We start from the raw sequence: 12,969 nt of genomic DNA on the forward strand, positions 1-12,969 counted from the left end.
CCTGTTGCGGAGCACAGGCTCCGGATGTGCAGGCTCAGCGGCCATGGCTCACGGCCCAGCCACTCCGCGGCATGTGGGATCTTCCCAGACCGGGGCACGAACCCGTGTCCCCTACATCGGCAGGTGGACTCTCAACCACTGAGCCACCAGGGAAGTCCAAGACTAGTTTTTATATTTCATTAAATTAAACATTAATAGATTTCCTGTGAAATGACATCATAATAAGCATTTGATGTTTCCATAAAAAGCCTTTAAAAAAGTAATGCACATAATTTTTGGATTAAGTTGGAGAACTGAGTACACTCATCTAATTCTTTCTGCAGCCCTGCTAAAACTACAGTGAAGAGAAAGAAAACAAAACAACATACTGGAAACCAAAAAGTAGAGAGGAGAGTAGCAATTGACTCAGGAGAGTTAAGAAAACCCAAAGTGCAGAAAAATTTATACCAGGTTTATACTTACAGAGACCTCAAATTGCTCAGAAACTGGCAGCACAAGGCAGGAGATTGGAAAACACTTCTCTGGAGAGTCTGGTCAATCCAACAGGAAAGACCTTAAGATCCTGACATCAGAAGTTCTCCAACACAGCCCACCTTCCCCATTATACAGTGAGTCTTAAAGTCAACATAAGCCTCACCCATGGAGTAAGAGATTCCAATCAGCTTTTAGTAGCCAACTTTTAATGATGACTAGACAACCAGAAAGAATTATTACACACTATTACCTAACATGGAAGACAAAGACAAACAGAAAAAAGTAACTCAGAGAACACAGACAACACAAGGAGAAAAAAACATAAAGTAATAAAAATACAAATAAAAACAATCACTAATACACTCGATGGATTAAGATACTACATTCAAGAAATAAGAATAAAATGACCAAAAACAGGGACATTCAGAGAATAAAAAGATGGTTTTGGAAAGAAATAAGGAAATCTCCTTTGAAATAGCAAAAAAGAAAAAGGTAGTAAAGAAAGGGGAGGAAAAGATCTGGAACCAGCCCAAATGTCTGTTTTACAAGAAAGGTTACAGAAAGAGGGAACTGACAACACAGAAGGGAGGAATTCATTAATAAAGCAGTTTAAAAACATTTTCTGATCTGAACCACATGGGTTGCCCACAGAGTGTACAAGATAATAGAAGAAAAGAACTTTACAAAAAGTCATTGTGAAATTTCAGATTAATTACACAGAGAAGATTCAACAGACTTCTAAAGAAGAAAAAAACAGGTGACATACAAATGATCAGGAGTAAGAATAGCTTTGGGCTTCTCAAGGGTAATACTCAACACTAAAAGCGAGATGAAAATAGCTTAATGTCTTCAAAATTCTGAAAAAAAAATTTCCAATCTATAATTCTATACCTAGCCCACACTTCAATCAAGTATGAAAACTGCATGAGAATATTTTTAGACATGTGGGGTCAGGAATACATCACTTCCCATGTAATCTTCCTCAAGAAGCTACTAGGGGATTAGTTCTACTAAAAGGAAAGAGTAATTCAAGAAAGAAGACATGAGATAAAGGAAATAAAATCCAACAAAGGAAAAAAGTTAAAAAATTCCCCAGAAAGACAGTAAAAGGCGAACTTAGGACACTACTTATTAACTGCCTGATGTCAATCAGTTCAGGAGAGTTCAGGACAGTGTGACCCAAGAGACAGACATATTGAGGATTACCACTGAAGTTTTTTAATGAAAGGATCAAATACTGGGCTGAGTTTAGCCCAGATTTTCATATGAGCTTGGCTTGTCTTGACAGTGAGCTGATAATGGTTCTGCTCCCTCCCTACGCTCTGCTGTGTGGAACCAACGGAGAATAATCATTTTACCTCACAGAAATACTCAGCTTTGACCTACTCTGCGACCTGGAAGTAGAAAATAGCGAGCTTTTAAGTAGAATATAGAGAAACCCCTACTCTCGTGGCCATATTTCTGCAAATCATTCATCACCAGCCTGCCCTACAACCCTGCCAGATGCCTCAACTCTGAAAAGCTCTATGTGTTCCAGATCTTGCTCATGACTTTGCCCTCAGACTTTCCCAGGAGAGGCTCTTAAAAACTCCTAGAGAAGCTGAAGCCAGATTATAACCCAGGAGATTAAAAAAAGAGGAATAAAAAAAAGACTAGCGTTCTATAGAAAATTTTCTTCCTAAACAGTGCTATTTTAACTATGTTAAATAATTTTCATATTGTCAATTGACTATTTTTTCCTCCTAGTATAGATAAATGGAAAACATAAACTCTTCAACGTTAGAATCAGATCTATATAGTTTCTATATAATACCAAATTCCTAGCACAGTGCTGAACTCAAACTACTCATTTCACAAATACTTCATGATTGGTTTTATAAAATGAAAGATCCTAAGATTTTACTTTATTTTTAACAATTACAGAAATAATAACTACCATTTAAACTGTGTAGCTGCTGGTGCTTGACACACATTTTTGATTCTTGCCAGTAAAATCAGGTGATGGGTGGAGCTCTTTCTGGTACCTAGAAGACTGACACAGACACATCAATTTTACGTGCCCAACTCAGAGCATCAAGGAGATATTTACTAGATTTAAATTAAACTTCTACTAATATCTTTCTTCAAAAGCTTAAGAGCTATCTAAATCTCAGCTTGCCTAAGATAAATATTTTGGCAATAAAGATGAATCTAGAGAGACCAAGATACGTAAACACTAAATAATAGTTGAGTCCTGAAAAGAAAAATAAGAAGTCATAAAGAATGAAATAGCTCAAAATTGAAACTATTAGAAACTGTATGAACAAAAATTATAACAATTTCATAAGAAAGCTAAGAATTCCACTTTAGTATCTGATAACCTCATGAATTACTTTGGTCTTCTTGTTTGTTTAATCATTAAAAAAAAAACAGAAGCAAAGAATTACAGGTTTTAAAATCGTGAATATAAGAAGAACTCAGAAACAGAAAATAAAATTTACATATAATGGTAGAAATATATTAGAAATAATACTTTTAAGTATTTTGACATGTTGCAAAAAGTCACCTTAACAATACCTTAACTAAGGCTAAAATAGTTTAGCATTTTATATTTTATCTTTTCATTCAAACTGAGGTTTTCAGAAATGGTAGAAACTTTTTGACATCTGGGCAGTTGCAAAGTCACATAAATAGAGTTTCCCAGCACCAAACATTTTAAGAATATACCAACTTGAGAAGTTCTGAGTGTCCAGGAAGAAGGTGGGGGGAGATGGCAGATGGGAAAGGATAGGACCAGTAAAGTTTCCTCTACTAGACATATGTCAAAATTAGGGAATAATTTGTGGTCCAAGTTCAGCTTACTTGGCCTCTCAGAAGTATCATAAATCACTTGCTTCTTTTGGAAAAATGCTCTTTCTCTTGGTTTCTTAAGTACCAATTACCCCCACCTGCCCCACCTGATTTCTCGCCAGCTCTGTGAACACCTCAGCTGCTGTTTTTCTATTGAACTCTTACTGCAATTAACTCAATGAGTTCCCTAGTGTTGGAAATTTAGGTTGGTTCTAATTTTTTAACTATTAAAAACAAAATAAAACATGAACAAAGAAAACAATACATAAAGCATCATGATAAGTATCCTTAGGGCTAAATCTTGCTCATATCCATAATTTATTATTTAGGATAAATCCCAGAAATGTGATTGTGTCAAAATTATGCTCAGCTTTAGGGTGTCCTCTAGTAAGACTCATGTTTCCAACAATGGATAATACCATTTAAAGCCTGTCAAATTGACAGGTGAAAAACTGTTTAATTTTCTTTTCTTGGAGTACTTGTGATAGTAATTTATTGGTCATTTATATTTCTTCTTTTGATTACCCCATTCATATCATTTGCTGAATTTTCTATTTTTTTGTTACTTATTTTTAAGGGTACTTAATATACTGAGGTTTATTATCATCGTCTTTGTCTATTTCACACGTGCAATGGGCAGAATTCTAGATGGCCCTATGACCTTTGCCCTTGGAGTTGCCTCTGTGTTTTGTTTTTACACAGGAAAAGAGATTCTGTAGATGCAATTAGGGTTACTATTCAGTTGACCTTAAGATAGGAAAATTATCTAGGTGAGCCTAATCTTATCACATGAGCTTTATAAGGGTAAAGGTTTCTTCTTGGCTGGTGACAGAAGACAAAGTCAGAGATATTCAAAGCACAAAAAGGACTTGACCGTCTCTTCCTGGCTTTGAAGATGGAAGGGCCATGTGCAAGGGCTGAAGAACAGTCTTTATGAGCCAAGAACAACTTTTGGCCGACAACTAGCAAGGAAACAGGGACCTTGGTCTCACAACCACAAGAAACCAAACTCTGCCAACAACCAGAATGACAATGGAAGCTGATTCTTTTCCAGGCCCTCCAGGTAAGAGGCCAGTCAAGCCAACAGCTTGATTTTGACCTTGTTTGATCTTAAGCAGCAAACCCAGCTGAGCACTCCAAATCTCTAGATAATGAACAGGTAAGTTTTAAGCCACAGTTTGTGATAATTTGTTATACAGCAATAGAAAACTAACACAATGTGCTAAATTTTTCTTTCTTGTTCATTCTTTTGTAGTCATGGGTCTTATTATACATATACATCTTTTCAAACTCACAAGATTATATAAATAATCACTTATATCTCTGTTGCCAATTTTAAGGTTTTCACATTTTTAATATTAAAAATAATTCTTTGTTTCCAATAAAAGGAAGTAGGGATGGGACTTCGAACTATTAAAGTTAAATGAAACAGTCAATTTTGTTTGGAAACAGCAAAGACTTGACTTTGCTCAAATAATTAACAAGGAAGAAAAAACACAAATATAACAGAACTCCAGGAACAGATAATAATTGAAAACTGAAAAGTCAGTTTTAGATTTATTAAAGTACTTACTTTATCATTAAGCCTAGAGAAGTCAGTGTATCTTCTAAAAACTACCCAGCTTTCTTCTGGACTCTTCTTTACTAGTATTTTATATACCTATGCAGAGAGAGCGAGAAACAGAGAGTTTTAAAATATATTTATGTAAAAATATTTAAAAATTCAAACCAAATAATTTAAAAACTTTTATTTGACAACCCAGATCATAACAATATATAAAAAATATCAGAAATAAAGACCATCAAACGTTCAAATAATCTAATGTAGGTACCAAAAGCAAGATTTTTTTCTTAAGAAACATGACTGACATATTTGAGGCAAAATGCTTTTTTGCTGAACACTAATAATAAATAAACTTATCAGCCTTCAAAATATATTTTATGCTAATATATTCTAAAATAAAAGAATCAATCATGCTTGAAAAAACTTTGAAAAATCTTGTCTTATACAGTCAACTTAATTTTTAAATTCAGTAACTGCCAAGCAAAGTTTTCAAATAAATTAGATGATGTTTTAATCTTCAAGGCTGAAATACAATACCCATATTAAAGTTGACATTTATATAATTATGTACAATTATCTAGGCTATTGAGTAGAAAAACTTGGTTGAAGCAAGTCAATATTTTAAAAAGCATATAAGAAAAAGCTAGATCCTATTTTTCATAAGTATAATTTTGGAAGTACTATTTATAACAGAATCTCAGAGAAACATCTGGTAGTTTTCGGTACAGTGTTTTGAGCTAAACTATATACATGACATATGAAAAGTACTCAGTAACTATCGAATGAGTGAAACTCTCTTAAAAAGAGTAACTTTTTTTCTTAAAGTCTGCTGTGCAATAACTTTCAATTGTAGCTCTAGAGCTCCACTCTAACCACACGTGGCTATAGAACACTCAAAATGTGACTAGTCCCAATTGACATGTACTGTGAGTGTAATACAGACCAGATTTCAAAGACTTAGTATGAAAAAAGATGTAAAAATATGTCATTCAAATGATTATATACTGGTTACATGTTGAAATTATATTTTAAGTATATTAGATTAAACAAAATACATTACTAAATATAATTTCACGTTTCTTTTTACTTTTTCTTAACGTGGCTACTAGGAAATTTTAAATAACAAATATGACTCATATCATAATCCTATTGGATGATCTAGAGACAATTCATTATTTAGGGACTGTAGATCATCCTTACCATTTGATTTTTCTCCCTTACAGACTTCTTTTTCAGCTTTGAAGGGAGTCAGCAAGGGTAAGGATGAATCCCTTTGTTTTGAAGTAAAACATAAGTAATTTATCTTTATTACATTTAAAGGTGAGGAAGAAAATTATTTGGATACCCTGTAAAGTCTCCAGACAGCCCTGATGTAAAATAGTCACGAAGGGGATACAAAGAAAACATTCTTTTTAGGAGTTACTAATTTAAATTGACTTCAAAACTTTTGACCATGAATAACTGATGCATGATACAAGTCAACTTCATATGATAATTAGGTTTATCTATACATAATACATACCAACTTTATTTTCCTGTTTTAAAAAATGAGCCCTTTTCTAACTAAGCCACTCTTTACAGTGGTCCCTAAACACTCCTGTTTCTCTAGGAAAAACAAAGAGGCTTTCATTTTATCTTTTCTAGAAAGCTCTCCTACTTTTCTACTTGTTTAAGTAGTGCTTTCAATGAAAACTTTATGGACAGTATTGATCATTGCCTCCTCTATGTTCTTATAGCAGTTATTGTCTCTACTCTTTATTTGAAACTTAGTATATACTACTTTGTACTGTCTATCTTGTTATGTACTCCCTGTTTTAAGTAAACAACAAATGTAGATGCATACACTAATCACAAGATACATACAGAAAAGTGCAAACATCTTAAGTATATAACTTAATGAATTTTCACAGAGTAAACACACCATGTAACTAGTACCAAGAGCAAGAAACAAAACATTACCACATAAGTCCACCTCATGACTCTTTCCAAGGCTTGACACTCTCTATATAAGATCTTGCCAGTTTGTCCTAATACTTTCTTCAGTTAAGAGATCAATTTAAAGAAATATACCAAGGTAAAATTATTTTACAAACCTAAGACTCCCAAGCTTGTAACTCCAGCTTAGACTTCTACCCTAAACACAATACCGAATATATATATAAAATACATACGTGTGTACACACTCACATGCACATACATATACCTGACATCTCCATTTTGATGTCTAACAAACATCTCAAACCTAGCACTTCCCCAAACAAATCCTGATCTTCCCCTCAAAATCTGCCATCTAGTTATATGGCAACTCTATTCTTCACATTGTTAAACCAAAAACTTCGGGATCACCTTTGATTTCTCCATCTACCACGTCCCAAGGCTCTACCTTCAAAATATATCCAGAATCTGATCACTTCTTAGGACCTCTTCCACCACCTGGTCCATGCCACCATCATGTCTCCCATGGATTACTGCAGGAACCTAACTGCCTCCTGCCTCTAATCTTCCCCCACAAAAATCTAATCTCAATTCAGCAGCCAATTTTAAAGGCTCATGTGAGCTTTTAAAAAAATTAAGTCAGATCATCTGACTTTTCCTTTTAAAACATTTTCAAGATTCCCATCTCATGCAGAGTAAAATCTAAAGGCCTTATTAAGGCTATGTACTCTACTTGACCTGGGTGTCACACTCGCCTGCCTTTACTTGTTACCTCAGTTCATACACCTCTTCCTATCGCTTATTCTCCTGTCAGCCACAAGGGTCTTGGCAGTTATGCCACCTGTCTGGAAAGCTTTCCCCCCAGATATTCCCATGCTAACATCTTAGTACTAACATCTTTTCTGTGAGGCCATGACTGACAACGCTATTTAAATTGCAACTCCAGTTTCAAGAAACTCTCTATTTCCTTCCCCTCTTTTATTCCTCCCCATAGCACTTATCACCATGTGACATACTAGTATTAAAAAAAAAAAATACTTATCTATCTTTCATTCACTCAGTCGAGTTGCTGTCCCAACATTACCTGGAAGAGGGCCTGGCACATAACAGGTACTCCAAAAATGCCAAATTAACAAATAAACGACTATGACTAATTTCATATTTGCCGCTTATTTCTTCCTCTGTATTGTCTTGAGTTTATATTTATATATCACTGCCTTAAATTTGCCTATGAACTTTTCACACGTCACCTCAATGAATGCTCATTCCTTCGTATGGAAGGTAGGTCAATGTAAGGAAATGAGCCACCAATTTATTATAATTTCCAAAAATAACTCGCAAAAATGTCAGGTCCATGCAGATTTCCCATCATATTATCAGTCTTACAATATCTGAACTCTAAAGACTGCCTCTTCATAAATTATTTCAGTATTTTTTTTTTTGGCGGTCCTTCCATACTATCATAAATTTACAGCATGAAATGTTGAAATAAATAGGAAATCATTATTTCAAGAAAATCCAAGAGAAAGAACAAACTAACAGTTTGAAAGAACAAGTTTATAAATGAATTTAATTTAGCAAGGTCACTGGATGCATAAATATATAATAACATATGAGACCAAAATATATAAACTAGCAAAGAACAAATAGAAAACATTATGTCAAGAGCCTCAAACGACATCCATACCCAGAAAAAAATCTTACCAAAAGATGTAAGACGTCTGCCCTGAAAACTACAAAATATTATTAAAAGAATGTTAAAGACTTAAATAAATGGGACAGGTTCATAGATTCAAAGACTTAGTACCGTAAATACGTCAGTTCTCCCTCGATAGATTCAATACAATCCCAATGCAAAGGGCCAAGACAATCCTGAAGGGGAACAGCAAAGCTAGAGTAATTAAGTTACCAGATGTCAAGACTATCATTAGGCTTTAGTAATCAAGACAGTGTGGAATTGGTAAAGCAGGGAAAAATGGAACACAGAATCAGACCCATACATTTATGGTCACCTGACTTACGACATAGGCAACAGAGTAAATACAGAGGAGAAAGAGTTGTCTTTTCAATAAAAATTTGACTTTAGGGAGAAAAACAATGTGTCTTGACCCTGACCTCACACCACGGACAAAAAGCAATTCCAGATGGTTTACAGATCTAACTGTGAAAGGTCCAACAATAAAGCTTTTAGAAGAAAACATAGGACAACATATTTTTAACCTAAGAGGAGGCAGATTTTATTTTATTTATTTATTTTTTATAAATTTATTTATTTAATTTATTTATTTTTGGCTGTGTTGGGTCTTCACTGCTGTGTGTGGGCTTTCCCTAGTTGTGGCGAGTAGGGGCTACTCTTCATTGCGGTGTGCGGGCTTCTCATTGCAGTGGCTTCTCTTTTTGCGGAGCACGGGCTCTAGGTGCATGGGCTTCAGTAGTTGTGGCTCACAGGCTCAGTAGTTGTGGCACGTGGGCTCTAGAGTGCAGGCTCAGTAGTTGTGGCGCACGGGTTTAGTTGTTCTGCGGCATGTGGGATCTTCCTGGACCAGGGCTTGAACCCGTGTCCCCAGCATTGGCAGGCGTTTTCCTAATCACTGAGCCACCAGGGAAGCCTGAGGCAGATTTTAAAAAGTGCTAAACATAAAAGAAATTTAATATACTGGACTATATTAAAACTAAGAACTCTTGATTATCAAATGCACCATTAACAAAGGCAAACCACAGAGTGAGAGATGATAGTCACAATACACATTCTGAAAAAGGACTTATGCCCAAAATGCATAGAAAACTACAAATCGAAGTGGAAAAGGCTTTCCAAAAGAAAAATGAACAAAGGTCTTGAGCAGACACTTCAGAAGAGAATATCCAAATGGCCCAAAAAGAAGTCTTAAATGCAAATTAAAACCACAATATGGTATTCTACCCACTAGAATAGCTAAAATGAAAAAGACAGAAAAATACCACATGTTGGGAAGATGTGGAGTAACTGGAACTCTCATACACTACTTAAAGGAGTATAACTTAGTACAACCACCCTGGTACATTGTTCATCAGTATCTTCTAAAGCTGGGCAGATGATCTAGCAATTTTACTCCTAGGGAGCTATCAAAAAGAAATGAGTACGTGTTTACTGAGTGACAAGTACTAAAAGGTTCACAGCAGTAGTATTTGTAAGAGTCCCAAACTGGAAATTATCTAAACGCTCCTTAACAGTAGAATGGATAAATTGTAGTATATTCACATAAAGGAATAGCATCAGTAATAAAAATGAGCTGCCTACAATTACATGCAAAATCAAGGATGAATCTTACAAACATAATGCTGAAGAGACCATACCCAAGAGTACATAATCCATAATTCCACTTACATAAAGTACAAAAATAGGCAAAATTAATCTAGGCTAATAGGAGAGTGGGTATTGACTGACAGAGAGCATGGGGGGAGGCTTTTGGGCTGTTGTAATGGTCTGTTCTTGATTTGTATGCTAGTTTCACAGCTTTGACTGGTTTGTGAAAATTCGTTCAAGTAAAGCAAAAGTTCACTACAGCATGACAACTTAAGGGGTATAAACCATTTGAATTTTATGTTCAAGAAATTACAAGTATAGGCTAACACTTAACACAAGTTTAGAACACAGGTTAATCAATTTTTCATCTTCTACTGATGTACCGCAGAAGTCAATACTCACAGTAAATTTAGCTCTTTCTTCCATCACCTCATAACCCAGGATAATAGGTGTAGAAGGTCTATCTTCCAAATTCACTGTTTCAGGATTTTGTTCTTCACTTTCTCTTGGTCTAGCAGAATACTCAATGGAAGAATCTGCACCTGTAAATTTAGTCCTAATGAGGGGACTGCTACAGACAGATGAAGTGCTTTCCATTTGATCAGGTACACTTGTCTGTTTAAAATTACCCATATTTGAGTCTTCTAACTGGCCTTTGGAAGAGTTTGAGCTTGTTGAGATACTCCCAAAAGAAGAACTTCTTTGGTTTCTGTTGTTTGCAAAACTGGAAGCAGAGTTCCCTATTGGCATAGGAACTGGGACATAAGGAGTTGCCATCTTCTTTTGGCTTTTGCAACAAACCTGCACACTTCTGAGTTCAAACAATTAGAAAACAAGTAATATGCAATCCATTATTTTCTTCTTAGGAACTCACTACCTAAAAATGAGAAGAACATATAGAAAGATTAGCCTTTAATCGGGAGCATTATCCAAAAAAACCCAAAATGCTCATATCCATTTCTTTTAATTTCGTGACACTCTACTACTTTATTTGGAATGAAAACATGCCCCAAACCTCTTCCTTTAATCCCAAAATGTCATCTCTAAGAACTCCCGTTTTTAAGGTAAGGAGAGCAGAAGTATTCACACCCTTTTTCTTGACCTTGATCCTTTTTACCCACTTTACTTCTTCGTGATGGATTTCTATAACGTCCATTGTAACCTGATCTCATCTATATGAGTTGCAAAGAGGAAAAGTGATAAAGACCGTCCAGAAACTTTATTCTCTGCTTACGATCCTGACACTACTAAATACAGTACAGGGAGGGAAGGGTAAAGGGAAGGAAAGAAAGGGAGAAGAATTATTCATATTTCCTTCTGATTTAATTAGTGAAACTCAACAATTACCCTGAGTAATGATAGTGAGCCAGAAGCTTAGACACCCTGTAAGATAAATAATAACAGTTCTTAAAGCAACGATTTATTAAACCCAGGATCAAATGGATTTTTAAAAAAACTTAGTCAAATTACATTAATCAGATAAACCCCAAAGAACATTAAACTTATGTCCAAAAAGATTAAATGAATAAAAGTTTAAATATTCTTCAGTTTCTAGATCATCACTAATTGTGCTACGCCATAAAGTGCAGGTACGTAACAAATCTTCAAAACTCATACTCGGTAAGCTCTGCTGTCAAAAGGACGAGTTTATCTTGCCTCAGAATAATTTCGTAATGATACGAAGAAAAAAGCTTTACCACTAAGTTGTTAACTAATAAACTAAGAAATGGAGATAACTACAGACCAGGGAAATGGCACATAACAAGAGGTCTGCCTATCCAATTACATCTACGCAACCCTACTGGTGAGAAAGGTAGGAAACAAGCCGCTCAGACTCTGACAGATGCTGAAATAAAATTTTTAACCCAGCACGTGGCTCTGGGCTACCTTCCCCATCATCAAAGATTCAGGAAACTTGGGCTGCTGATTCACCGCTCCTCGGTTCCGCCAGATGGCCTCCCCCAAAAGAAGTAAATAAAAGTCTGAAATCTCAACCTCCTCACCGCCTGTAAGGTCGCCCCGCCTCCAGCCATTCGAATGAATACCTGAGGCCGCAGGGCTGGCGCGGGGAGCGCTCAGACCAATACAGCCATTGACCTCGCAAAGACGTGAGCGCCACCCAAACGTTAGAAAAACGTACTGGGCTCATTAAGTGTCTCCACTTTTGCCTTGGCATCGACATGCTCTGAGGACGAACATCTCAGTGCTACTCTGGAAAACCAAGGGCAAGTGAAGTGTCCCGAGCCTGAGCAACACGGTGGGCGAGAGAAGTCGGTGGCGAGAGCAAAGTGCAGAAGCTCGGGCTTAGCTCGACCCCAGGAGTGTCTGGTCGGTGTCTGATCAGGCCAGGGGTCTTCGACTCGGTGGATGGCAAGACTCACAGCTCCCGGACCTCCTTGGGGCCCCAAGACGGTCCCGCCTCCGCCGGCCGGTTCGCAGCCAGAGCTTCCCAGACGGCGGGCGGAGTTGGCGGTGGCCTGAGGTTGGCCTGGAGCTCCTGCCGCGTACGCCCACCCTCCTGGGGAGCCGGCCCGCCGCCAGCCAACCGCGGGGGCGCAGGTGTCACTGCACGAGCGCCCAGGACAGCGCCCGCTGCACGGTCCCTACCTTAGTGCGCTCCGCGATCCAGCTCGGGCGCGCTTCCCTGGGACGGTTAAATCCGACCCTCCTTAACCGCAGCTTTCCGTCTCCACCCACCACACCGAGAGGCCTCACGTGACCCCCCTTCCAGAAAACAGCTGCTCCCTACCTCTGCCCGCCTCCGCCCGGGCCACAGGGCGCAGGATCCCGGCGAGGTGGAGGGCGGGGCTGGGCGGGGCCGCCGCTCCAGGAAGTGACGTCACTCCAAGGGCGCCGGCCCCCAGAGGCGCAGGCAGGAGTTGTG

General features: G+C 37.4%; 1 protein-coding gene across 2 annotated transcripts in view; it reads right to left on the minus strand.

The window, feature by feature from the left end:
• Positions 1-12,768, minus strand: part of SNX16 (sorting nexin 16) — a 34,951-nt gene extending 22,183 nt beyond the window's left edge. Inside the window, exons 1-3 of one of the 2 annotated variants that reach the window (XM_007461696.1) lie at positions 12,693-12,768; positions 10,488-10,962; positions 4,877-4,963 (exon numbers count right to left, since the gene is read on the minus strand). In XM_007461696.1, coding sequence (XP_007461758.1) covers positions 4,877-4,963; positions 10,488-10,862 — 462 coding nt within the window. In that variant the 5' untranslated portion in view covers positions 10,863-10,962; positions 12,693-12,768. Of the gene's footprint in view, positions 1-4,876; positions 4,964-10,487; positions 10,963-12,692 lie in introns of those variants that run through there. The other variant, XM_007461697.1, reaches the window with a different exon arrangement.
• Between the last annotated feature and the right edge of the window lie 201 nt (positions 12,769-12,969).

The sequence above is a fragment of the Lipotes vexillifer genome, unplaced genomic scaffold (assembly GCF_000442215.2).
Source record: "Lipotes vexillifer unplaced genomic scaffold, Lipotes_vexillifer_v1.1 scaffold1302, whole genome shotgun sequence".
NCBI classification, from domain to species: Eukaryota; Metazoa; Chordata; class Mammalia; order Artiodactyla; family Lipotidae; genus Lipotes; species Lipotes vexillifer.